The sequence below is a fragment of the Chlorocebus sabaeus genome, chromosome 20, assembly GCF_047675955.1.
Source record: "Chlorocebus sabaeus isolate Y175 chromosome 20, mChlSab1.0.hap1, whole genome shotgun sequence".
In the NCBI taxonomy this organism is placed as follows: Eukaryota; Metazoa; Chordata; class Mammalia; order Primates; family Cercopithecidae; genus Chlorocebus; species Chlorocebus sabaeus.
Genome location: NC_132923.1, coordinates 96,068,650 through 96,094,195, shown reverse-complemented (window position 1 = coordinate 96,094,195; position 25,546 = coordinate 96,068,650). Strand labels below are relative to the sequence as shown.

Below are 25,546 nucleotides of genomic sequence, written 5' to 3'. Positions count from 1 at the left end.
TGGCATGTGCCTGTATTCCTAGCTACTCAGGAGACTGAGGCAAGAGAATTGCTTGAACCCGGGAGATGGAGGTTGCAGTGAGCCGAGATTGCACCACTGCACTCCAGACTGGGTGACAGAGTGAGATTCCATCTCAAAAAAAAAAAAAAAAAAAAAAAAGCATGGATGCCTGAGCCATGTGACCAGGACTAGATTCTAGCTCTGTCATCTACAAGCGGTGAGACCTAGACAACTTACTTAACCCTCTTTGTGCCTCAGTTTCCACATCTTTAAAAAGGGATGGTGATGGTGCCTTCCTCCTAGGGTTGTTGTAAGAAGTTCATGAATACAAAGTGCTGAGATTTATGCCTGGCATATTGTAAGTGCTATGTCAGCTGTCCTTGAAAACCCTCCCTTCTGCCTGTCCTCTTTATTCCTTTTCTTCCCAGCCCATCAGCTGGAGCTTTTCAGGAGGAGATGAAGGTCAGAGGTAAAGTTGGGGCTCAGTGCTGAGGTTGTAAACCGGGCCCCATGTAGCTGTCCCCACATTAGGGTTTGCTTTCTACTTCCCAGGTGTTTCTCAGCGTGAGAATTTAGTTTGCTTTGTGCTGCTGGACAGGTTCCTGCAGAATGACCTGTTGTACATGTTTTCAGAATTTAAATCCCATTATACAGGCCTGACTTCTTATTTGCTAGTTCTTTCCATCATTCATTTATTTTATTCACTTGGAGTTAGTCTGTGGCTGCCATATGTTTGTTAGGTGGCAGAGGATGAGAGATGGATGAAAAGGCAACAGTCTCTGCCTTTAAGGAATATTGAGTCTCTTAGGTAGGAAGGAGCACGTAGCAGAGGCTGAACCTGCCATGGCAGACACACGAGGAAGGCAGACTTTCTCATGGAGGGACACCAGGTCGGGTTGGGTAGGATGGAGAAAGCTTGGAAGGGGCATTCCTGGTAGAATAGATAGAGCACGTCCAAGGGCTTGGAGATGTGGAGCCGTTGGAAACACTGTGGATGGAAATTGTGAATTGGAGGCTGTCTGGAGACAGGCTGGTGTGAGGGCCTGCCCACAGTTCCATGAACTGGGCCAAATCTGGGTCTTACCCTGAGGTTCAGGGAACTAACTGCAGGGTTTAGGTAGGAGAGTGTAGAAAAATGGTGAACACCCTAATTTAAGAAGTGGGCACAAGATTTGAACAGACACTTCCAAAAAAAGGTGTAGGTGATATACACAAAAAGGTGCTCAACACCTCTAGTTGTCAGGGAACTCCATGCACATGAAGTCACGATGAGATCCTGACGCATACCCACTAGAGCGGCTGAGTGTTAGAGAGGCTGTGGAGCTCTTACCTTGCTGCTGGGAGTGTAAAATGGCACCACCACACTAGAAAACAGTCTGTAGTTTCTTATCAAGGTAGACATGTGATCCAGTAAGTCCATTCCCAGATACTCACTTGAGAGACTTGAAAATATGTCCACAAAAAAAGATTTTTATTCAAATGGACAAATTATTCATAATAGCTGAAATCTCAAAACAACCCAAATATTTATAGCCTGCCAATGGATAAGTTTGTAATGGTTTATTTATATAGTAGAAAATGACTCAGCAATGAAAAGGAACAAACCAGGCTGAACACAGTGGCTCAAGCCCATAATCCCAACACTTTGGGAGGCTCTGCTGTGGGAGGATCGCCTAGGGCCTGTAGTTTGAGAGCAGCCTGGTCAACATAGCGAGACTTCCATCTCTGCAAAAAAAAAAAAAAAAAAAAGTTAGAAAAGGAACAAACTACTGATAAACACAGCAACATGGATGTACTTCAAAAACACTGAGCAAAAGAAGCCAGACACAGAAGGTTATATACTATTTGGCTCCATTTATATGAGGTTCTGTAAGAGGCAAAATGAATCTGTGATGATAGAAATTAGATCTGAGGTTGTTTGGGGTAGGTGGTAGAGGGGAGACATTCTGGGAAGATGGTAACTTACGTTTTATTTTGTTTTGTTTGAGACGGAGTCTCGCTCTGTCACCCAGGCTGGAGTGCAGTGGCATGATCCCAGTTCACTGCAACCTCCGCCTTCCGGGTTCAAGCAATTCTCCTGCCTCAGCCTCCTGGGTAGCTGGGACTACAGGTGCGCACCACCACACCCAGCTATTTTTTTTTTTTTTTTGTATTTTTAGTAGAGATGGGGTTTCACCATGTTTACCAGGCTAGTCTCAAACTCCTGACCTCAAGTGATCCACCCGCCTCGGCCTTCCAAAGTGCTGGGATTATAGGTGTGAGCCACCACGCCCGGCTCATTCTATGTCTTGGTTGCGGTGGTGGTCACACCTTCATGTGTATGTTTGACAAAACTCTTCAAAGTATGCACTTAAAATGCTTGTATTTTATTGTATGTGAATTATGCTTCAATATGGTAGAAAGAAAAAGAAAAAACCCACAAAAGCTGGGCGGAAGATAGGCTGAGGAGAGTGTCATTGAACAGAAAGCCCTCTAGAGTCTGCTGCAGAGGCCAGATCCTGAACAGAGTAGAGTGCAGAGAGAGAGAGATTTGGGAATTTAATGATTTTGAAGGAAACTGTTGTATTTTAAAATCTCATATTTAAAAAAATTTCAAGTTATTAAATGTATTAAGGTGATCACTTTAAAGCCAGAATTAAGGAAGACAGAACTTTGATAAAATGATAATATTATTTAAAAATTAAGAAAGCACAGCTTCGAGTCACGAGCCTGCTTTTCTCCCCTCTCTGAACACCGTCCAGTACATAGATTCTATGGACTTGGAGCCCATCACCTCGCAGGAAGACCCCGTGCGCTACCACGAAGCTTGGCAGAAGCTCTGTAGTGCTCAGTGAGTAGAGTTCACTGCCCTGGGTTTCCGGGGTTCTTTTCGTTTGTTTTAATGACAAAGTCCTCTGTTTTCATGTGCTAATAGTAGGTAATTGACTTGTTAAAATATTTTTTAATTATTGGAAAGACTACCTGCTGTCTGATTTAATCCTTTAAAAATGCAGTGTGTCAATATCATTGGATCTGAAAAGCTGTTTTGATTTTGATACTGTTTGCCATATGCATCTATTGATGAGGCTTATTTAACGATTTTTCATCCAGAACATTTGATGAGTACCCGTCAGTAGAATCTCATAAATTGTTTTGGCAGCTGTTATTTATAATAGTAAAAACATTAGCAAGAGTTTCTGGTTCACCAGAACAGTTGAATATTACGGAGGTATACACCTTCTTCTGAGTGTCTTGGTCAGTATGGCACACAGAGCTGATGAAGAAAGGCCCCCTTCTTAGGGGAGCATTTTAAGCCAAGAGGTAAAATAAATTGTTTATATTAATATATGTATTTAAAATTATGGGCTGGGTACAGTGGCTTATGCTTGTAATCCCAAAACTTTGGGAGGCCGAGGCGGGAGGATTGCTTGAGTCCAAGAGTTTAAGACCAGTCCAGGCAACATAGGGAGACCCTGTTTCTACAACAAAAACAACAAAACCAGCTGGATGTGTTGGCACATGCCTGTGGTCCCAGCTCCTTGGGAGATTGAAGCTGCAGTGAGCTGTGATCACACCACTGCACTCCAGCCTGAGTAACAGTGTGAGACCCTGTCTCAAGAAAAAATAATTGTGGACAACTGAGTACCAAAGATAGTGCAGGGGCAGTATTGCAGTTATGTGTACTATCTTTTTCCCTTGCAATAAGCATGTTCTTATGTTACAAGAAAAGTCCATAGTTTTGTATGCAGTTTCTAAGTTCATAGTATTTACATACAATTAATTGTCCTAATAGCACAATGTATGGGGTTAATTCATGGCTTCAGTGTCTTGGTAATGGCCCTTTAGGTGGTTATTGCAAGCTGGGCTGGTAGGAAATGGGAGTTGCCTTTGTGGTTTGTTCTTTTGTGCAGTGGAGTGCTGGTTCCAGGAGGATTTGGTGTTCGAGGAACCGAAGGAAAAATCCAAGCAATTGCCTGGGCTCGAAATCAGAAAAAGCCTTTTTTGGGTAAGGAGCTCTGCAGTGCAGTCTTCACTTAGAGTAGGAAAGAGTGGGGAACGGTGCCACATGGGAGCTGATGAACAAAGTGGGGGGATTACTGAAACGTGCTGTCTTTGTGGAGAGGAGCCCAAGCAGAAGCCTTCATGTTTCTCTTTGGACACAAATTCAGTCTTTTAAAATGGAAAGCTTATTTATGCTTATGAGCTTACATGTAGATGTTGTGGAATTTTGAGAGAATGAATTGTGAATTCCTGTCCATTTAATGAACCCAGCTGTTTGCAGCACACGTGATGTTGAGTTTTACATCCGCTCACTTGGCACAACAGCTGACTGTAATTGGACAAAATGATTTTGGATGCCTCCTAGTGCTGTACATTTTAGTAATTTTCAACTTGGACAACTGTAAATAAAAACTTAGAGAGGGTAAGAAAACTTGAATTTTAAAGTACTGAGGCTAGGCACGGTGGTTCACACCTGTAAACCCAACACTTGTGGAGGCTGAGGCAGGAGGATTGCTGGATCTCAGAAATTCGAGGCTGTAGTGAGCCAAGATCGCTCCATTGCACTCCAGACTGGGCAACAGCAAGACCCTGTCTGGGAAAAAAAAAAGTACTGAATAGAATATCACTTACTTCTAAAATCAGATGACTTTGCAAATCTAGAGTTTTTATCTACTTTACATGCAGTTTTTGAAATCTAATACAAGTAAAGTGTAACAGCACAGGGTACTTGTTCATAGCAGGAAGTTATGAGTTTGCGATTATACTTCTCCAAATAAAGGACACAAAGGCCATTGCAGAGACTGCTGGGAAAAGTAGGAGCTGCCTTTTCAATGGAGCTTTGTTTGTTTCCCCCCCGACTGGAAGGTGTGTGCTTAGGAATGCAGTTGGCAGTAGTTGAATTCTCAAGAAACGTGCTGGGATGGCGAGGTAAGTGTGCATTAAGACACTTATTCAATTCCCACTTGTGTATTTCTGGAGGATATGAGGCCTGTTGCTGCCTGGGTGATCAGGAACTTTGGAGAAGGGCAGGCCTGGGTTCCCAGCACCTCATGGTGTGCTGTAAGGGAGCTGCTTTGCCTCTTGAGGAACAGCATGGCTCCTCCACGCAGGAAGGAGGGAGCACAGCCAGACTCCCTACTTTGCCTTCTGCCCCGTGTTCATGTTCTTGAGATTCTGTCACTTTGATCACAGTGGCCACCATCCTGAAGCTGGTGCCTGGTGAGAAGTCGTCGTCCTAAGTGAGGCTTGGGCAGTTATTACGAGAACTTGGGCTCTGGAGCTATTGAACCTGGACTCAGATTCCAACCTTATCACTTATGGATGATTTTAAGCAAATTACTTAGCCTTTATGGGTCTCTGTTTTTTCTGTAAAATGGGAGTAATAATGGTACGCACATCACATGATTAAGGGAGATAATGTATGTAAATAGTCTCTAGCAGTGCCTGGAAAATAGGGAAATGCTCAGATAATATCAGCTCTTCGCCTAGCTGTGTATTACTACGTGACAGACCTCCCTAAAACTCAGTGGCTCCCAACAGCAGTGACTTCTCAACTCAGTATTCTATGGTTTGGCTCAGTGCATGGGTTTTGGCTGCACGTGGTGTAGCATCTGAGATCGCACACTCCTGCCTTCCTTTCACCTGTGAGCTCAGCCCAGCAGGGACGTCAGGATGCTCTCTCCACCTAGTGGCTCATCATTCATTAATCCAGCCCAAGCTTCCTCACACAGGGCAGGCAGCTGGCTTCCAAAATGACAGGCCTACTGTGCCGGCACTTACCAGGCCTGCTGATACCACGTTGGCCAAAACAAGTCATGTGGCCAAGCCCCGACTCAGGGGGCAGGGGAACACACATGAGTGTGAAGACTGAGCATGCTGCATTGGGGCCAGCCATGGACTAGTCCATCACAGCCCATTTATTCTCTGTGGCCCACCCGACAAATACTAGATTTTCAGAGAGACCTTGTAAATTCTGTGGAAGATAGACAAGTAACCTGAAGGAATGTAAAAGCAGTTTGACTTTATAAAGTACAAGTGACTCTGGTGGCCAGCATATGGTTTAGGGCTGGGTTTCATTCACCCTTTCCCTGAGAGGCTGCTTCACAGTGACCTGGGGGTGTGGCCCAGTTTGGTAGATGGCATGCCCTTGAGTGCTGGCTTCTGAGTCCTGGGAGGCACTGTCTTACCACCCGCCACCCCAGAGCTGCCTTTCTGGGCTCCCTGGATCCTTCACAGCCGCAGACCTCTGCCTCTCACTTAAGTTCCCAAATGGGTAGGTGCCTTGGTGATGAGCTTACACTTCAGTTGAGACTGGACCCTGGTTCAGGCCAGGAGAACAGTGCCCAGCATTCACATAGTAAAAGGAACTTGGTCCTTTGCCTTTTGGTCTTTAGTGGTTTTGCTTTGGTTAGATGGTAAGTTCAATGAAGGACAGAAAGGTTGAGTTGAAATCAGTTAATTTCTGACTGAGCTATTGAGTGAAACAGTTGAGTTGGGTATTGTATTAGCTGCTGAAGATGAAAGAAGTATTAGAAGAAATAGTACTTGTTCATCTTGGAGAGACAGAGTCTGAAACATTAAGACAATATAAAAACTTGGCCAGGCATAGTGGCTCAGGCCTGTAATCTCAGCACTTTGGGAGACTGAGATGAGTTGATCACTTGAGGCCAGGAGTTTGAGACCAGCCTGGCCAACATGGAGAAACCCCATCTCTACTAAAAATACAAAAATTAACCAGGTGTGGTGGTGTGCGCCTGTAGTCCCAGCTACTTGGGAGGCCAAGACATGAGAATCACTTGAATTCCGGAGGTGTAGGTTGCAGTGAGCCAAGATTGTGCCACTGTATTCCATCCTGGGTGACATAATGAGACTCTGTCTTAAAACACAAGCAAACAATATAAGAACTGTCACAGGCCGGGCACAGTGGCTCATGCCTGTAATCCCAGCACTTTGGGAGGCCAAGGCACGCAGATCACCTGAGGTCGGGAGTTCGAGACCAGCCTGACCAACACGGAGAAACCCCGTCTCTATTAAAAATACAAAATTAACTGAGCATGGTGGCGCATGCCTGTAATCCCAGCTACTCGGGACGCCGAGACAAGAGAATTGCTTGAACCCGGGAGGCAGAGGTTTCAGTAAGCTGAGATCACACCATTGCACTCCAGCCTGGGCAACAAGTGTGAAATTCTGTCTCAAAAAAAAAAAAAAAAAAAACTGACATAAAGATGCAGTATCTAATTAAAAATTACTAGGTTATGCCATTAGTTTTAATTTCCCCATTTTGTACTGATTGACTTTCCAGAAAGAGTTATACTTAATGGGAAAAAAATCAACTGTGTGTGGGCTGAGCATTTTATGTATTAAAAATGCTATTTATTGCCGTTCTGGTGGCTTGCACCTGTAATCCCAGTACTTTGGGAGGCCAACACAGGAGGATTGCTTGAGCCCAGCTGTTTGAGACTAGCCTGGGCAATATAGCCTTTGTCTCTCCAAAACACGAAAAAACATTAGCTGGATGTGGTAGTGTGCCCCTGTAGTTTGACCTTCTTGGGAGGCTGAGGCCAGCGGATTGCATGAACCTGGGAGTTCAAGGCTGCAGTGAGCTCTGATGGCACCACTGCCCTCCAGCCTGGACAACAGTGAGATCTCGTACGGGGATGAGGCCAGGGGGATGCTATCTTCAGTATTTATTATAATCAATGATCTTAAACTGAGGAGGGAAGTTGTGTTTAGAGCTTAGCAATGAAACTATTAATCACTTTTGTTTGTAACTGTTTTCATAAGTATTTTGGTATTTCAGATGCCAATTCTACAGAGTTTGACCCTACGACCAGTCATCCCGTGGTGAGTCAAGTATTTGAACCTCCACAGGGCTTAGAAGGGTGTGGAGGGGGTGTTTATGAACGTGATTGATGATTAGAGACAGGATGTGAGACCGCTTGAGTCCATCCCAAAGAACCCTGAGATAGGAAAAAGTTTTCTTTTTCATTACGTAATTCCTCCCTAATCTTTCCAATTGACCACAGCAAGTTTTTAAGACAGATACCAGCCTAGGAAACTGGAGGGGATTCCTGATTAAAATTATTCTCCATCCCTACTCCCCTCAACTCCCAGAACACGGTGTAGATACTAACATGAGAGCCTACATGTGTGCTTACTGTGTGCTAACCGCTGCTCTCACTGCTTTCATCTGTCTATTACATATTAATTCATGGGATCCCCAGCCACAGTCCTGGGAGAACTGCTGGGATGGAGCACTGGTTGGCTTAACCGTATCCAAAGCTCTTCCGGGCTGGCGTACCTTGCATTGGATTTCACGCCGAAGGCCTATGGCATTCTCAGTCCGCTGTACTGTTACGCACATGGAGGAGGGATGATGCCTTTATTCACCTTTGAATTCCCAGACCAGGGTGACAGGGATGTAAAAGGAAGGCCACTTATTTACGTTTTTCAGCATTCAGCAAATGTGGATGCATACTATGTGCTGGGACTGCCCTTGTCACCGAGGACACTGTGCTAAATGGACACTGTGCTAAATGAGATGGACAAGGTTCTTGATCTCACGGCACTTAGATAGCATCACTGTGTGTTTGTTGACCTGCAATTGAACTTTGCAGATACTAAGGCCTCAGGAGTGGACCAGCAGATATTTTGCAGCATGGGGCTTTGGGGTCGGGAAGAGCAGGGCACAGAGAGCCTGAAGGTCAGAAGGTGCCTGGGAACGCTGGACTGAGAGGTGGACTGGGCCATCAGTGTATGGCCCACCCGGTCCTCAGATGCTTGCTAAGCTGCAGGGTGCTAACTCTGCATCACTTGCCTTTGAGCAGTCATTGGGCTAGCTGGGACGATGACAGACATGTTTTGACACATCCAGTCTGTGTCTGTGCTACTGTATCAGTCTTTCTGAGGATGTGATGTTTACCGTCCACAGTGCTAGGGCGGGACTAGCCCGAGGAGGGGCTGCTGTGGTCCTGTCTGCAGATCAGGAGGACAGGCTGAAGGACAGAGCCTCCACCCAACCGAGGTTACAAATGCCAACTGGGAGGCATTTTCTCCTGTGACAAAACGTCTCATAAGGAAAGCCTGGAGAATTAGAGCCTACTCACAAGCCTTTGCCACCCACTCAGCCAGGGAGGTTTCTCTCTAGCGGAAGCAGAGTTCTGTAGTTGGTGTCTGTTTTCTGAACATCTCCAGGTCGTAGACATGCCAGAACACAACCCAGGGCAGATGGGCGGAACCATGAGGCTGGGCAAGAGGAGAACCCTGTTCCAGACCAAGAACTCAGTCATGAGTAAGAGCTGCCTCGCGCTGGCCCAGCCTTTGGCTCTGCGCGCCCAGGACTTGTCTTAGGGTGGTGCCGTGGCTTCGAGGAGCAGGCTGGCTTTTTTTTGTTTCGTTCTTGCTTTTGAAGTTCTTTCTTTCCTCTCTTATTCATACCCTTTTAGGATGCACTGTAATAGCCATAGAAGCAGCGTGGGTCTTAGAAACGCCACTGGCAGTGCAGTCAGACTCCTAGGCATGGGCGCCTCAACACAGTGAGGCAGTGAGGTTACATTCATCCTTATTGGTTACTTTCCTATTAAGACCAGCCATATAAATTGCTGATGTTTGGCAATTTTTGTCACACAAAAATGGCAATTTCATGAGATTCAGCCTAAGTAGATTCTGTTCTAATAATGCCGTTTCATGCATCCTGATTTGCTTTCCAAGACAGTTTTCTAGCAGCAGAGTGCCCATGCTTTGCACTCACGTGCTTGAAGGTGGTGGTGAGAGTCTTGTTTTTGTTACGGCTTTCTTTAGTGTTGTCAGAAAGAGTCAGAAGCCCAAGGATTAGTGTAAACTGTGCTGTTAAGAGCAGGTGACCTTAGCAGATTCATAGAAATAGCCCTCAAAAGACTTGGCTGTGTAGATGCTGAAAAGTAAAGCGGGAAGGAGGATGTCTTTGTGAGTGCATCATCCTGGGAGATAAAGTTCTCTACATGCAGCCCGTTTGTTTCGCCAGGGAAACTCTATGGAGACGCAGACTACCTGGAAGAGAGGCACCGGCACCGATTTGAGGTGAGGACTCCAGCTTGCTCCTGGTACTCTGGAAAGACTGTGAGCTGAGAGACCAGCAGAATTATTGTTCATGCCTCAACAGGTGAATCCAGTCTGGAAAAAGTGTTTGGAAGAACAAGGCTTGAAGTTTGTTGGCCAAGATGTCGAAGGAGAGAGAATGGAAATTGTGGAGTTAGAAGGTGATTATTCGGGCAGTTTTATTTAATGGAAAACTTAGTAAAGTTTTCTTGGCATATGGGAAAATACAAAAATGTTATCTTGTTGCTCCTGACCTAACAGAATTAGGAAGCAGCACTGTCTTATGAGGGAAGGGGTCTTGATAAACATGGGGTCTGGACCCTGGAAAGTTCTTTCTGGTACATGGCCTTACTCAGGGAACCATTTAACTTCTGGCCGCAGTTTCTCCTTCTCCAAAATGCTTGGAGTTGGTACTAAAGCCGCTTCAGCCCTCTCCTGAACCGCAAGACTCAGTCTACAGAAGTCCCGGGAGCCAGGGTCTGGGATGGGACTCTGGACAGGAGGCCTTCAGCCAGCGGGGGACAGCACCAGCAGTGCTGGAGAAAGGGTGTCAGATCACTCATGCTTTGAGGTTACCTTTACCTAGATTGAAATGAGAAAGTCATTTTCAGATTATTTTAGGACCTATGGAAACATGAAACATTTAAGCAGATTTTGTTCTTTTGTACTTTGTGCATAACCTTCACAATGAAGCTGTTTCTTTTGAGTCTATTTCAGATCATCCCTTTTTTGTTGGTGTTCAGTACCACCCTGAGTTCCTGTCCAGACCTATCAAGCCCTCCCCACCATACTTTGGCCTCCTCCTGGCCTCTGTGGGGCGGCTCTCGCATTACCTCCAGAAAGGCTGCAGGCTCTCACCCAGGTAGGTGCACTCTTTGCTTCAGTAATCCATTCGTCTTCTCTAGTCCTTTAGGTGGTCGCTGATTCATTACAGCAAAATGTCACAGTCGGTCATAAAAAAAAAAAAGCCACAGGCGCCTGGGGCGCAAGTTTCCTCTCCTTTTCCGGAGCTTTCTCATGGTGCTTCCCTGGCGTGTTGGCCAGGTCCCCTTTCTGCAGCATCTGAGCTCTGGTGGTACTGACCAGATCACACTTGGCGTAGGACCCTCTGGTCCATGTTAAGGGGAACTAGTTTTTCCTGGGAAGTAAGCCACAACCCGGGGAGGTTTATGTCCCATTGCCACCTTTATCCAGAACCAGTACTCAGAGTTGGTGGTAGGGTGTGTGACAGAATGTATATCTTTTGTAGCTAGAAGAAGGAAATCCTTCTGTAGTTTCATACTAAATATGTAGCAAACAGTCTTTCTAATTCCTGCCATGTGCAGACAAGTGTCCCTGTAGGAACTGTGGCTGTAAAAACAGGGACGTAAAGTGAGTTTTTGGTGGGAGATGATGCATAAACCATCTGAATTCTACAGGGACACCTACAGTGACAGAAGTGGAAGCAGCTCCCCTGACTCTGAAATCACCGAACTGAAGTTTCCATCAATAAATCATGACTGATCTTGTAGTGTAAGTGCTATTTTAAAGTTTTAGTTTTTTTAAAAAAATGGTGATGGCACATTGTGATTGCAAGAATATCGTGGAAGTTGAGGGCTGAAAATTTTTATCTGTCAGGAATGATAGTGGTGAGGTCTTGAATATAATCCATAGGTTGAGAGAGAAAAGAAAGGAGTGAGGTCAGTGCGGGTATCAAATGGGCAGTCCTTCCTCCACATTGCCGTGCACCTCCCAGTCCTGCCCTGGGGATGACAGCTTGGGGAGCACGGTCACTGGGCAGTTGTCTCAATACTGATTACTACATTCTGGTGCCAGTCCGACCAGTTCTGGGGCCGGGGGTGGGGAGGGTCTGAATTCTTAGGCCCTATTGTTTGACGTAGCCAAAAATTTGGAGATCTTGAAGGAAGAGACAGATACGACAGTGTGACACTTGTCATTTCTGCAGAGCCTCAGGTTTTCATCAGGAAGTACTTTAAAACTGACACTGCTTAGAGAACAGGTTTTTGTTGATTGCTGCTTATTCTGGAATTCCTTCAAAGTTGGAACAATTGCCAAACAGACGTCAAATGTTTGCCTATTAAGTGACAAGACTTGTAGGTTCATAAAGTGCAGTAACTGTGGGCACTGCCACGAAACGTAAATGTCCTCTAGGGTAACTGTGTGGACCGTGTTGGCAGAAGTACGCGTTCTGCTGGTGAGGTATCAAATGAGGAAGTGTCAGTTGGGAATCTGGGGTCTGGAAGGAGAACCAGGGGTATGGGTGTGGCCCCACCGCTCCTGCCCTAAGGCCTGGGCAGGGGGACCTCCCTGAATCCTGCACACAGTGTGTTCATCACCAGTGGGTCTCTGGTGCTGGGTCCGTGGCGGTCTGATCTGCTGATCACAGCTGTTTCCCTCCTGCCTTGGTTGGTTGACCCCTGTCCTGGGATAGCCTAAATAGGTGGTGGGTAGCATGAGAAGTTAGTGTCAGGAGGAGAGCCTGTGTGCTAGGTAAGCGTTGAACACAGATGAACTCATGAATCCCCTGACCAGGGGGTTTGCTATAGGCTGTTTCACAGTCTAAGGAGCTGGTATAACAAGAATTGTTACCAGTAAAGGAGGCAGATATTTGGCCCGTTACATGGAATTCTGACTGCCTCGCAAGTGGAGAATTGCCCAGTAGTGACACTGTGATGAGGTGCTGTGAAGAAAGAATGCTTGCATTGGGTGGTTGTAGAAGTCGATGTGTGAGGTCTTGAAAATGTGATTCTGTAGGAATTATAAATGTAGTGTCTAATTATTCCTATTAGGCTCCTTCTACTGCTCTGCCATGAAAAACAGGCTTCGTTTCCCATGGCAACTGACTAGAAATTCTAACTTTTCTACTTTAATGTACATCATATAATTCCCTCTTTTTTTTTTTTTTTTTTTTTTTTTTCTTTTAAACAGGGATGATTCTTCAGGAGACCCTTCAGACTTGGGTAGAGTTTACAGCTCTGACTTTACACTCGGCTTTGGACACTTTCTTTAAATTATGTTTTTATTAAGATTATTTTATTATGCGGAAAGGTATTTGGGAAACTTGTCACTTGCATGTCCCATCATGTGTACTGGCTTCTCCGTGGTGTCTGCCTGTTACGTGACACTCTCCTTGCAGTTCTTGAGTTGCGGCAGACATCGGGATGGGAACTGATGGTGGGTGGGGCTGCAGAGTGCCCCATCGGTCACCTGGTTTCTCAACTACCTCGCGTCATTGCAGATGCTAGCGTGTTGCCTGTCGCTTTCCCCTGGATGCCTAGACCGTTATAAAGTATGCCACATGGACTTACTGAGCATGGAGAGAGGATTTTAGCTAGGATTTGAACACTTGGTGCTGGGAACCTCAGGGTGTTGCTTGCCACTAAGCCATGAAACCAGAGACAAAATCTCTATACTGCCCTGAGTTGGGGGGATTCTCAGTGCCAACTGTGGCTGGTCCTCGTCATCCAAAGGGACGGTCAGTTTGGTGTCACATGAAACACCAAGATGTCTGTCTCTGAAGCGTGATTTTAAAATCCCCATGCCTGTGGCTGCGCTTCCTGTTGCTAGGGCTGGGAAACACTCCTTGCATCAAGGGGTCACTTACAGAACAGTGTCTTTTGGGGAAACTTTCTCTAAAACCCTCTCATATATAGACAGCTTTGACTCGAGGGTACGTTTTTCTTCCAGGATGGTGTTACTGCAGTTGAAAGGGCAATATGAAGTTATTTTCTTAATGTGACCTAACAATAGGCACAGCTATGTGCTACGATATTCTGGCCAGACTCAATGTGTACTCTAACTTAAGAAATAAATAAATAATGCAGAACAAGAGACACGCTTTGCTTCTCATTCTGTTTATGTCATTGGCCAGATGGGAAGCGTCTGAGCACGGTGCTGGTGTGCCTGTGTGCGGTCACCTGAATTGTCAGTGCCGGGTGCTCCTGCAGGTGAGCAGCCTTGAGTCAGCAGACGACCTGAGAATTTGTTTAAAAACTAAGAAATGAGGCTTTCTTTTTAATAGGAACCAGAATTTTTCATAAAGCTTCAAATACGGGTTCTCAGCATGTAGAGCGAGATGAAAAGGTGCATGGGTGCTGTTTATGCTGCTTCACGACTGAGAAAGGGGAGGGATAAGCATGGTTTAGGAAGGTGGTCGTCTCCTGTGCCAGGCACTGGATGTGGGTATTCCATATACACAGCCAGTGAGCCGCGGACCAGACTGTCTTCACCAGCAGAACTGCTTGTTATGGTACTTTGAATGAGGCTGATCGAGCATAATTCTAACCTCTTCTCCCACCTGGTGGTACCAGGAGATACTCTTCATTTTAAATTTTATTTATTTTTTGAGTCAGGGTCTCACTCTGTTGCCCAGGCTGGAGTGCAGTGGCACAAGCACGGCTTGCTGCAGACCTCCTGGGCTCTTAAGATCCTCCCGCCTCAGCCTCCCAAGTAGCTGGGACTACAGGTTCACGTCACCATGCCCAGCTAATTAAATTTTTTATATATAGAGAAAGACAGGGTCTCGCTGTGTTGGCTAGGCTGATCTTGAACTCCTGGCCTCAGGGCGATCCTCCCACAGTGCAGGGATTACAGGCATGAGCCACTGTACCTGGTCAGTAGTCTTTTTTTTTTTTTTTTTTTTTTTTTGAGATGGAGTCTCACACTGTTGCCTGGGCTGGAGTTCAGTGACGTGATCTTGGCTCACTGCAACCTCCACCTCCCAGGTTAAAGTGATTCTACTTGCTTCAGCCTCCCAAGTAACTGGGATTACAGTTGCCTGCCACTACGCCCGTCTAATTTTTTTGTATTTTTAGTAGAGATGGGGTTTCACTATGTTGGCCAGGCTGGTCTCGAACTCCTGTCGTGATCTGCTCGTCTCGGCCTCCCAAAGTGCTGGGATTACAGGTGTGAGCCACCGCATCTGGCCCTTTTTTTTAAAAAAACATTCCCCAAACTGAGGGTCTAACATGCCGATTGGTGACATCATGGCTCTCCACAATGGTTGGGTGTGCGGGTGGCGTGAAAAAGCCTCCCAGTAATTATGTTCCTGCCCCTACGTTTAAGATCACTTTGATCAGTTGTCAAGTGCTGGCCACAGATGTAAGGTTTCTGAGAAAAGAGATCCCAAATGACTCTCCAGGGCTTGCAAAGCCCAAGCAGCCCCGCCAGCCTGCCTGTGGCAGACAGGATAGGGCTGAAGCTGGATTTACAGGAGGGCAACCTATGCCCAGTGTTTACTGACCCGTCCCCGGAGGCTTCTCCCTGGTGGGGAGGAAAGCTGGTCACATTCCTCATTCCTTTCTTAATGTGACCTAACAATAGGCACAGCTATGCGTAACTTCCCTTCAGTAACTTCCTTCAGTCCAGGGGGTCTGGGCAGGTTCTTAGCAGTCCAGAGCAGCTGGGCTGAAGCCTGACTTCACCCTTCCTTTGTAGAAATCTGCTGTTTTCCCCCAGAAAACATTTCCAAGGATTGTGGTGCCTGGGCTAGCGTTTAGCAATGGTACCGGGACTGTGGAAGGTGCTTAGAAATGCCAGTCCTCCACCTTCTTGAGTAACACATTTGTATAGTTTTCAAGCAGCCTTGGTGACCTTGGGGCAGCTTGGGGGGTGAGCAGCAGGAGTCTGGGAACCTGCCACAGTATAGGTGTCCGTGATCACACTGGTCCCTAGAACCAGCATGAATGGCAGCCAAGGCAGGGGCTGTGTGCTCTTTGCTAAGTGGGAAAACCAGGTCTCAGAGCAGTTGTGATGGCCCAGGAGATGTCACTTGGCTGGTGAGCGGAGGGGCTGGGGGTTCCAAAGTTCTCATCCGTATCTGCTCTGTGGATATGGCCAGGGGTCTCAAGTTTTAGGAGATAACTGACGTGTGTTCTATGGAACACCTGTGAAATGCCCTGTTCAACACAGTTTGGTGATTTTCTGGTGGCTCAGACCCCAAATTTAGGAGTATCCTTAATTGTCTCACCAGCAAGTATTTATTGGGTGGCTACCACATGCCAGCCATACCCAAACCCCTGTCCCCCAGAGCAGGTAAACACCAAATACAAGCTACAGAGTGTGGCAGTTCATAGATGGAGACCAAGGGTGGAAGTGAGCAGGGGAGTGGCAATGCTGGGAGGTGGTGTCTTTAAAATAGGATGGATGGGAAATTAAGCATGGACTTGAAGGTGGAGTGGAAGGAAACAGGCTAGCGCAGAGGCCCGAGGCAGGAGTGCAAATGAAACAAGTTGGTGGGCGTGGCTGGAGTAGCTTGCACAAGGGGCGGAAGACATTGAGGTGGGGTGGGCTAGGTCGCGGAGAACCATGCAGGCCATCGTTTGGGCTTTGCTCTTGAAGTGGAGATTTTAGAGGGCTATGGGCACAGGCGCAGCATGAGTGTGATCAAACTGGCTTTACAGCCTCTGGCTCGGCTGGTGGAGACAGCAGGAGAAACCAGAGGCAGGAAGCCGCAGGAGGAGTCTGGTTTTGTTTGTTTTAAGCTAATGGTCTTACTGGACCAGAGGGGTCTTGGAAAGGAACTGAAACCCTTAGTGTGAGGTGCTGCTCTGTGCCACAGCTGGCATAGACACAGGGCACTGGCCTGATGGTGACAAAATGCCCCTGCCCCCGGCCATTGTCACTGTCTTATAGATGAAGAAACAAGCACAGAGGCATAGCACTTTGCCGCACGGTCCCTGGTCTTTAAGACACAGCTGGACTGGAGTGTGAGGCTGGGCTCCCTGCCTTTCTGGTCTATTCTCTGCCTCCTGGACAGAAGTGGGCTGGGCCTGGGACTCATGACCCTGCAGCATCTGACCGGCTGACCCAGTGTCCTAGAAAGACCCATTCTTGTCCCAGGTGCATGTAATTTATTAACGAAGCTTTGACAATCACAAGTTCCAGCAAGTCAGGGGTGGGGGCTGCAGGGTGGCCTCTTGCCCTGTAACCACAGTCACCAAATATGCCTCGCCATCTGTGAGGGGCTTTCCTGGAACGACAGATTCCCTTCTGGCACTGTCCAGCCAGCTGGAGTCACAGGCCTCAGCCTGGGCCAAATGAGCGTTTTAGGGAGAGGGACAATCCACGTTCTTTCTAAAAGAAAGGTCGTTTGGGGACAGGCCTGAGAGCAATTTCTTGGCTACACAGACTGGGGGCTGTCAGGGTTGAAGCCACATGGGCTCCTGTGTCATGTTGAAGGAGCCCCTGTCCGCCTCTCAGCAGCCTGCATGGGCTTTACTGGGTCGGCCTTAGGCTCAAACAGGAAATTCCTGGGTCTCAGGTGGAGAGCGCCGCGCCATCCTGCCTGTTCTCCAGGGCCCTCACAGGACACAGCAGGTGCGGGACATAGGCCCGTGCTGCTGCAGCTGCTGCTGGAGCTGCTCCTTCTCCATCGTCAGCACCTTCACCCTCTCTTCCAGCTTGCTCAGCTCCACCAGCCACCTCTGAGGGGACATGGGAAAAGCATGTGGCCAAGCCCACCTGGTCTCGGGCCTGTCCATCCTCCCCTCCCCCTGAGGCCGAACTGAGGAAGGGAAAGCCCGGGAGTCTGGGAGCTTTCTCAGCTAGGGGGAAAGTCAGGCCCCTTGGCCTGCTGCCACCTTCAACCAGGAAAGTTGAAAGCTGCCGGCTGCCAACCCTGGAAGGGAGCCTCCTGCATGCTGGGCAGGCCATGTCCCTCCTCACTGTTGGCCCTCTTGTCCTCTATTCTCCGTTTCCCTCTTGAAAAAGCTCTTCCTTGGGACTGTGTCCTGCCCCCTCCACCCCTTTAGGGCCTCTCCTAAAATGCAGTGTATAGTCCTTGGGGTTTTCTGGTGATGGCTCAACATTCTAATCTCCCTGCTCTCTCAGCCACTCACGATCGAGTGCGTTAACTGCCCAAGTAGAGGGTGAGGGGTTTCAGGCACCTCTGAAAAGGGGATACTGCATAGACTTTTTTTTTTTTTTTGAGGTGTCTCGCTCTGTCGCTCACGCTGGAGTGCAGTGGTGCAATCTCGGCTCACTGCAATCTCTGCCTCCGGGATTCGATCGATTCTCCAGACTCAGCCTCCTGAGTATTTGGGACTACAGTTGCCTGCCACTATGCCCGGCTAAGTTTTATATTTTCAGTACAGACGAGGTTTCATCATATTGGCCAGGCTGGTCTCGAACTCCTGACCTTGTGATCTGTTCGCCTCGTCCTCCCAAAGTGCTGGGATTACAGGCGTGAGCCACCGAGCCCAGCCACTGCATAGATTTTTAAAAAGAGAGGGCCTAGGCCTCTTCCCACCAGCTGCCTACCCGTGGAATACAGAATGTGGTGTGATTTTAATCCAACCCCTTGGGTTAAACGGGGTGATGCAGGGCCCAGGGAACCATGGTGGCTTGCCCTGGGCTGCTCTGTGTGACTGAAGGGGCCTGGGGTCAGCTTCGCCCCACCCCACCCACTGGCCTCAGCTTCCGTACCTGCCTGCACCACTCCTGGATGGCGCTGGCGGACAACGGGCCCTGGATGCTCCCGTCGCGCCGCAGAAACACCTCCCCCTGGTCTGTCTGGTAGAGTTGCGGCTGGCTCTGGGCCTTGGGGGTGTGCACGGTCAGGCGGATCACCTTGGGAGGGGCAACAGCAGCTCTGGAGGCGCCGCCCTTCACAGTCGGCAGCCCCCATCCTGCCAGGCCGCTCAGCATTGCTCACTGATTCCTTAGGGCAGGCCAGCAGGGCTGGCACAAGGGCCATCACCAGCCTCTTCTCCTGTGGCCCCCAGTCCCGTCCCTGCCCCAGCACTGTCTGGCAGGAGCGCAGGCCATTGTCTTATTGAGTGATGACAGATGACAGGCCTGGAGGCCCTTCTGTCCTGCAGGCTCACCTTGAGGGGGACGCTGGTCTCCGAGGTGCTGATCACAGGGACGAAGGTCAGAGTGTAGGCATCGGGAAAGACCTGAGGCTTGAAGCCCTGCAGGATGGAGTCCACCAGCAGGCGTGCGCGGTCCTCGTCACGGTGGCTGCAGCGGATGCCCCGCACCAGGCCGCTGTCCTCCACTCCCACGAGCAGGCTGCCGCCCTCGCTGTTGAGGAAGGCGCACACATAGCGCCGCACGTGGTGCTTGAAGGCCAGGCTCAGGTACTCGCCGCTGCCCCGCTTGAACTCCATGTTGCGGGTCTCGCTGCCCAGGAAGGCACCCTGGAAAAGCTGGTCCTTGCCCACGATCTCGTGGTGCACAATGGCACTGTCGGAGCACACGCCACTGGGCCGGCCCTGGCAGCTCTGCAGTTGCCAGGCCTGGGGCCTATCAGGCAGCGTGTGTGTAGGCCAGGTGGGCAGCGGGACACCAGAGCCTGGGCTGGGGCCGGGGCTCGGGCCACTGTCCTCCTCCTCCTCCTAGGGTGGGAGTCAAGAATGAGTGTATGAGTGTAAGGGTCAAGCCAGAAAATGGGAGTCCTGACCTTGAGAAGGACTGCAAGAACCCCCCATCCGGCCCCTGCTGCGGCCTGACTCTCATGGGCATCCTGATGCCCCTCACCAGGCTGAGAGGCCTGGTTCTGCCCACCCTCTTGCAGCCGAGGCAGGAAACCCTGCTGGATTGAGGGTTCCTGTCAGCGCTCCTTTCCCTGCCGAGCTGGGCCCTTCCCAGGTGAGCTGTGGGATGCCTGGTGAGGAAGAAGAGATTTCTGCTTCCCAGGGCTGGGTGCTGGGACACGTGTGGGCCCATTTTTTCTTACTTGGGTTGCAGACATGCCCCTGAGGCCCAGAGCCAGATCATTCCAGCAGGTATCTCAGCACCCTGTGACAGAGCTGCAGGACCCTGAATGGAGAGGGACTCCCAGGTACCCACCCACTTCCTGATTTCAAACCTTTGCCCACTACTTTCTGGGCTATTGACAAGTCCACCCTAATCTCCACTTCCTTCTGCGCCTCCGGAATCACCTTTCGTGGTTTGGGCTCTGCTCGAGGGCTCGGTGTGAGCCTCCTCGGGGCCGCTTCCTAGTCTGGGCCTCCCCAGCCAGCCCCTCTCTGACCTCCCTGCTTCCAGGCTCACCCTTTCCTGTCAACCCTCCTTAGTGACGCTAACTTCAAGGCAGATTGTTACTCCTCACAATCCTTTCATGAGCGTGGGCTGGGGTGAGGAGACCAGGGCACCTCCCTACCAGCCCTGCAGCTCCCCAGAGAAGTTGAATTGATCAGTCTTAGAAACAGGATACGGTGGCTCAAGCCTGTAATCCCAGCACTTTGGGAGGCCGAGACGGGTGGATCACGAGGTCAGGAGATCGAGACCATCCTGGGGGAACACGGTGAAACCCCGTCTCTATTAAAAAATACAAAAAAACTAGCTGGGCGAGGTGGCAGGCGCCTGTAGTCCCAGCTACTCGGGAGGCTGAGGCAGGAGAATGGTGTGAACCCAGGAGGCGGAGCTTGCAGTGAGCTGAGATCCGGCCACTGCACTCCAGCCTGGGTAGAGCGAGACTCCGTCTCAAAAAAAAAAAAAAAAAAAAAGAAACAGGATAAACGTCATACAAATGTGAAATTGAGTTGAAATGTAAGCCAGAGAGCCTTTTAGTTCTGCAACAGTTTAAACACCATCATTTTCACACCAAAAGAAAAAGAAACCAAAATCACCTGTCTCGTGGAGTGACCTACCCTAACGTCCCATGTCCCACCCAGTAAAGCCAGCGGTTCAGCCTTGCCTTGGATAGTCTTGGTGACCTGGCCCCTACCCTACCTTCTGGCCCAACTTCCTTCCTTAGCACCCCCTGCAGCCTTTAGTGGGAGCTCCAGGGCCACCAAATGGTTTGCCCTTCTGCAGACACCACAGTCCCTCTAAGCCCCCAGGTTCCTCTGCATATTCTGTGTCCCTGGCCTGGAATGTCCTCCCCCACAAGTTCCTGTCCAACGCCCTAAGTCCCAGCCTGGATTTCACTTCCCCTGTGAATCTGTCCCTAGAGAGCAGGGCAAACCTTCCTGTGTCCTCTCACAGCTCTGAGCGCAGCCACCTTGCAGCTCTGTGGGTGGCTATCCGGCTCTGGCCACAGATGCAGGGCTCCGTGGGGGCCTGGCTGGGCCTCTCATCCCTGCCTTAACTCCTGGCACAGAGGGGGTGTTCATGATTGTTAATTGAACAAATGAGTTGGGCCAAAGGGAAAATCAGGGCCCCTGTGTCTTCTAGGGTCTCCCAGGCCCAGAGGCTGGAATATAAAAGGACCCAAGGAGGAGGCCCCCTCGTGGCCTTTCCTACACAAGCATCAGGCTTGAGGCAAACTCAGTGTCTTTCCCAGAGAAAGCTGGCAGTACCAGTGACAAGCCATGGTCATTTGAGTAGCAGCCCCCAAGTTTGCAGATTTGTGCCTGCTTCCCCAGAGACACCCCTCCGTCCCCACTCTGCAGGCCACTCCCACCCAGAGTCTCTCCCTTGGGGTGAGGCTTTGGAGCTTGCTTCGGAAAAGTCCCACTTACCTCTCTGTGGCTGAAGGGCCCTTGGGCCTCACTCAATAGCAGCTCCTTCCCACGGGCTGCCAGCTCCTTGAGGATTAGGTGCTCCTCCAGGGCCGTCTGCAGGCGCCAGGGGAGGGAGGCGAGGGTGTCCCTTCGGACAGTCACCTGCACCAGCGCATAGGCCTTCCGCGGCCGCCTCACCACCTCGATGTGCTCCCGCGCCACCGGCATCTCCAGCCGCTCCAGGGTGTCTCGCAGCAGGCAGGCGAGCACCGGCACTGAGAACTGGGGGTTCAGATGGCCCACATAGAGAGTGTGCGCCGAGGGAGCCTCCTCGAGGTCAGAGTACTCAGTCAGGGACTGCTCTGTGGGGAGCTCCGGCAGGGACTCCTCACCCCAGGACTCCGTGAAGGGCTCTGACACCTGTGTTTGCACCGATCTCTTCATGGGGGTCATGGGAAGGCTCTCCCTGGGAAGGGGTTCCAGGATTCCTCACTGCTGGCTGCTTCTCCCAGGGTCTGTGTTTTCAGTGTGGCTTAAGGGCTCCCAGAGGACTCAGGGAGTGTCCCGGCTCCTGGGAGGCACACAGATTGGCAGAGGCTGGGCAGGGCCAGAGAGAGGGAGGGCAGAGGGCAAGCAGGAAAGGGCCTGCCACCCACCTGAGGCCTAGGATGGGAAAGCGGAGTCAGATGGACTGAGCAAGACACAGGGCCTGTGGGAAGACAGGGGATCTGCCCAAAGAGTGGCAGAAGGGACCGGAACTCAGGTCTCTTGAGAGCTCCACGATTTCAGTGGCCCCAGGGGTCCTGTCTTCCTTCCCCAACCCACTGGCTAGGGGCCTCCTAGGTACCCTCAGGGTTTCCTGCCTACTGAAGGTCACTCCTGCCTCCAGGCAACAGAGAAACCCTTTAAAAAGGGCCTCCTGGAGAAGAGGCCTTAACCCAGGACTCTAAGGACTGGCTGGTGGCCCCACTGCAGCTTCTCTGCCTGCTCCAAAACCCAGTGTGAGGCCATTGGGGGCTCTGAAACTAGGCAGCGCTGGGGCAGAGGCTTTTAGAGCAGACGATCTCATGCTTTTTGGCACACTGATGAAAGCTATGGCCTCTCAGAAAAATGGCCTTTACATATAAACATTTAACTTAAGGGGGCTCCTAGACCGTAAGAACTCCTAGTCTAGAATGAGTCCTCCATTTTTGGTCCAGAGAGCAGAGGTCAAGAGGAGCAGAACGAGGGTTAGAGTTGGGGCCCTGGCGCTCCCCACCCCAAGTCCAGGGAGCCTCTGTCCTGAGCTGTGCACATATGTGCACACACCAGCCCCTCTACTGCTTCCCACACACCCAGCCTGCATCTTCTCAGATGGAATCCTTGAGGCTGTCGGCCTGGCGGCACTTAGGTCAAACAGGAAGAGGAGGAGAGGAGAGGCCTATGACCTTCATGTCCTGGTGGCTCCTCTGGGAGCATGGGAGGTGCCTGCCCTGAGCTCCCATAGCCCCCTGACCCCGGCCGGTAGCTCTCAGGGCACTTGGAGGCTTGGCACAGGGACAGCCAGAACCAGGCTTATAGGAAGTGGGCGGGGCCTGCACAGCTACCTTTGTGATCTCATGAGGCTCAACAATGCCTTCTTGGCCAGCCACAGGCAGGCCGGGTGTGGGAAATCCAACAGGAAAACTCAGCTCTCTGTGGGCCCCGCCACACACTGGAAGCAGACCCAGTGGCCCACCCACCATGCAGTTTGGCTGTGGGACTCCCTTCCCCTGACAGCTTCCAGAATTCGAGAGCTGAAGATACTTCCCCCGCTCTGTGATGTCTCTGCAGGCCCCAGTTCCCATGCAGGTCATCTGTTGCCACCTCTTTCAGCGCTGCTGCCTAAAGCCTCCACCTCCCTCTTCAGTCACCAATCCCAGGCTCTACTGAGTGCCGACAGGGCCCTGCTGCTCCCAAGATGGAGCAGGAGGCACATGGTGGGCTCCAGGGCTCCCCCTGAGGCCAGGCCCTTCTCTGTGCTGGAAGCAGGCTGCTGTCCAGAAGAGCCCTGAAAAATAGGTCAGGCACAGCTATCTCTTTGGAAAGATGAGGTTGTTACCTGCTGTTTGAGAAACCAAGACATGGGGGACACACAGCCTTTATCAGTACAGGACTGACCAGTGCTCATCATTCTGCAGAAGGCCAGCAGCACTTGCCCACACTGCTTCTGGAAGCCCCGACTGGGGGCAGTAGGGACGGGGCCAGAATTAGATGCTTCAACTAAGGAAGCTGTTTGACAGCGTAGAGAAGTTGCCTTCCTTGCAAGCAGCCTTTCTGAAGACGTTACCAAATGTTTGTTTCCTAGGCAGTAGTTTGGGTAGGGCACTCAAGAAGAGAGGCTATGGTGTGCAGGGAAGAGAGGGGCACAGGCCTCAACTGGTGGCAGTGCAAGGCTCTGGGGGGAGTGCGTTCGGTGCCCTCTCCTTGCCTGCCCGGGCAGCAGCCAGGTTGGACTCGGCTCTGTGTCCACAGCTCTTAGGGTTAGAGAATGAAGGCTCCAAGCTCCCCCTGCCTCACCCTCTCTCCCTCAAGCCTTTCTTGCCTCTGTCATCCATGAGGTGCCCTCACAGCAACTGAGGCTATAGCTGTTTTGAGATGGCCAACTCAAGTCGTGTTGAACTGTGCAGACACAGCTGGCCAGGAGAAGCACCTTGACAGACGAAACACCTGAACAGGACCAGAGGTGTTCTCCCTACTTACCTAGAGGCCTTGCTATTGGGTGGCTGATCTGTATGACATTTCCCAAATTGACTTCAGTGTAGAAACTTTCCCCACTCTTCCTGGCAGTCTCTTTAAGCCACTGCATCACGTATTTCTCTGGTGCCTTTAACAGCCTTCTGTGAGCTGAATATCAGTTCTACTTCGTTTTGGAGATGGGGGTAAAAATTGTCTTACATGGTAAGCACTAAATACATTTATGAACCATCTTTTAAATACATAAATATAAGATAACGGTTATTTACGGTGTCTCTGGCTCTCTAGTATTGGGTCATAGTATTAGAAAGTATAGGTCCTCTGCAGGCAGCTCGGGGTGGTGGGTTCCAAGTTGGGGGATAAGCAACCCCGCTAACCCTCTTGCTGGGCGTCTGTGACCTCACTGACAAACCTCATCTTGAACTGAAGGAAAAAACCCTAGAATTTAAGCCTCTTTATGCATGTGAGGTGGGGCCCAAAGATGAGGGGCAGAGAGCTGAGCCGCTGTGGACGGCCTCTTTTCATGTTATCTGGACAGTGTCCACTGGGTGGCCCACATGGCCACAATCCCTGAACCCACAGCAGGGATGCCATCCCCTCTTCACAGCTCCCACGTCACAGTCTGTGCTGTTTGCCCAGGAAGGTTAGTCAAGGGGCAGAGGGATAGGGAAGAGGAATAAGCCCAGGCAGGTGCAGGAGAGAACAAGGATGATCAAGAAGAGTGAACTCTGGGGAGGGGAGTTACAGACACAGCTTTCCAGGTCCTGGGACCCACATCACTCCAGCCTCCCTTGGTCTCAAGCCCTCCCCTGGTGTGCTGCCTTCAGCCTGAGGATCTCCACCTGGCTTCTGACAGGGTCCAGCTCCAGCTACTGCAGAGTATCTCTGACTTGAGTGGCTCCATCCTAGTGTCTGTGGCCTGGGTACTGTGGGCTGCCAGCCACTGTGGGCACCTGCAGTTGCTTTGGCACTGCACAGAGCCACACTTCTGATGCTCGGCTGTGACTGCCCCTGGGCTGGAGGCTGGAAGCTGTGGCGCTGCCCTGACGGACTGTGGTGGCAAGACCATGTCCAGTGACTCAGGGTACTTAGGTAAAGAGGCTGCAAAAAGCTGAGGGCTCCTGAGGGAAGAAGTGTTGGGACCCTTCTCTCAAGGTTTCCCACACTTTTCGTTTTGGTGGTAAAGAAGGAGGGATTCACCTTCAGGTGAATACACCAACGAGGGAGTATAGCACCAGTGTGAGGGCAGGAACAGTGTGTCCATTTGGCCCACCAGTGCTACACCTCAGGGATCGATCTTAGGGAGTCCCACAAGACCCTCACAAAGAGTGTCTGGACAATGCGGTCCACCGCCAGGAGGCAGGGAGGAGCCATGGCTGGGGAGG

The 25,546-nt window shown here is 50.3% G+C and overlaps 2 protein-coding genes across 7 annotated transcripts in view; one reads left to right on the top strand and one right to left on the bottom strand.

Moving 5' to 3' along the window:
* The window catches only part of CTPS1 (CTP synthase 1), a 32,398-nt gene extending 18,511 nt beyond the window's left edge, over nucleotides 1-13,887 (top strand). For all 3 annotated transcript variants that reach the window (XM_007979228.3, XM_007979229.3, XM_007979227.3), the window contains exons 10-19: nucleotides 2,742-2,830; nucleotides 3,891-3,985; nucleotides 4,846-4,908; nucleotides 7,781-7,824; nucleotides 9,175-9,271; nucleotides 9,983-10,038; nucleotides 10,121-10,217; nucleotides 10,774-10,918; nucleotides 11,475-11,568; nucleotides 12,985-13,887. In XM_007979228.3, coding sequence (XP_007977419.1) covers nucleotides 2,742-2,830; nucleotides 3,891-3,985; nucleotides 4,846-4,908; nucleotides 7,781-7,824; nucleotides 9,175-9,271; nucleotides 9,983-10,038; nucleotides 10,121-10,217; nucleotides 10,774-10,918; nucleotides 11,475-11,559 — 771 coding nt within the window. In that variant the 3' untranslated portion in view covers nucleotides 11,560-11,568; nucleotides 12,985-13,887. The remainder of the gene's footprint in view (nucleotides 1-2,741; nucleotides 2,831-3,890; nucleotides 3,986-4,845; nucleotides 4,909-7,780; nucleotides 7,825-9,174; nucleotides 9,272-9,982; nucleotides 10,039-10,120; nucleotides 10,218-10,773; nucleotides 10,919-11,474; nucleotides 11,569-12,984) is intronic.
* Nucleotides 1,463-22,977, bottom strand: SLFNL1 (schlafen like 1). 4 transcript variants are annotated; one of them, XM_037997714.2, is made up of 5 exons: nucleotides 22,103-22,977; nucleotides 21,465-22,017; nucleotides 18,882-19,394; nucleotides 18,481-18,624; nucleotides 16,431-17,480 (listed from the first exon to the last, which is right to left on the bottom strand). In XM_037997714.2, the coding sequence occupies exons 2-5, from the start codon at nucleotides 21,897-21,899 to the stop codon at nucleotides 17,358-17,360; spliced, it is 1,215 nt and encodes a 404-aa protein (XP_037853642.2). In that variant the 5' UTR covers nucleotides 21,900-22,017; nucleotides 22,103-22,977; the 3' UTR covers nucleotides 16,431-17,357. The 4 variants fall into 4 exon arrangements, with proteins under 4 accessions (XP_037853644.2, XP_037853642.2, XP_007977422.3 ...); XM_007979231.3 differs by having other exon boundaries at nucleotides 21,465-22,977; XM_037997716.2 differs by lacking the exons at nucleotides 16,431-17,480; nucleotides 18,481-18,624 and adding an exon at nucleotides 1,463-1,725 and having other exon boundaries at nucleotides 21,465-22,977.
* Between the last annotated feature and the right edge of the window lie 2,569 nt (nucleotides 22,978-25,546).

Coding starts and splice junctions, on each gene's coding strand:
- SLFNL1 (XM_007979231.3), bottom strand. CDS start 21,899: ATGACCCCCATGAAGAGATCGGTGCAAACACAGGTGTCAGAGCCCTTC. Junction 19,395..21,464: donor GGCCCTTCAGCCACAGAGAG/GTAAGTGGGACT, acceptor CTCCCACCCTAG/GAGGAGGAGGAGGACAGTGG. Junction 18,625..18,881: donor AGACCAGCGTCCCCCTCAAG/GTGAGCCTGCAG, acceptor GCCCCTCCCAAG/GTGATCCGCCTGACCGTGCA.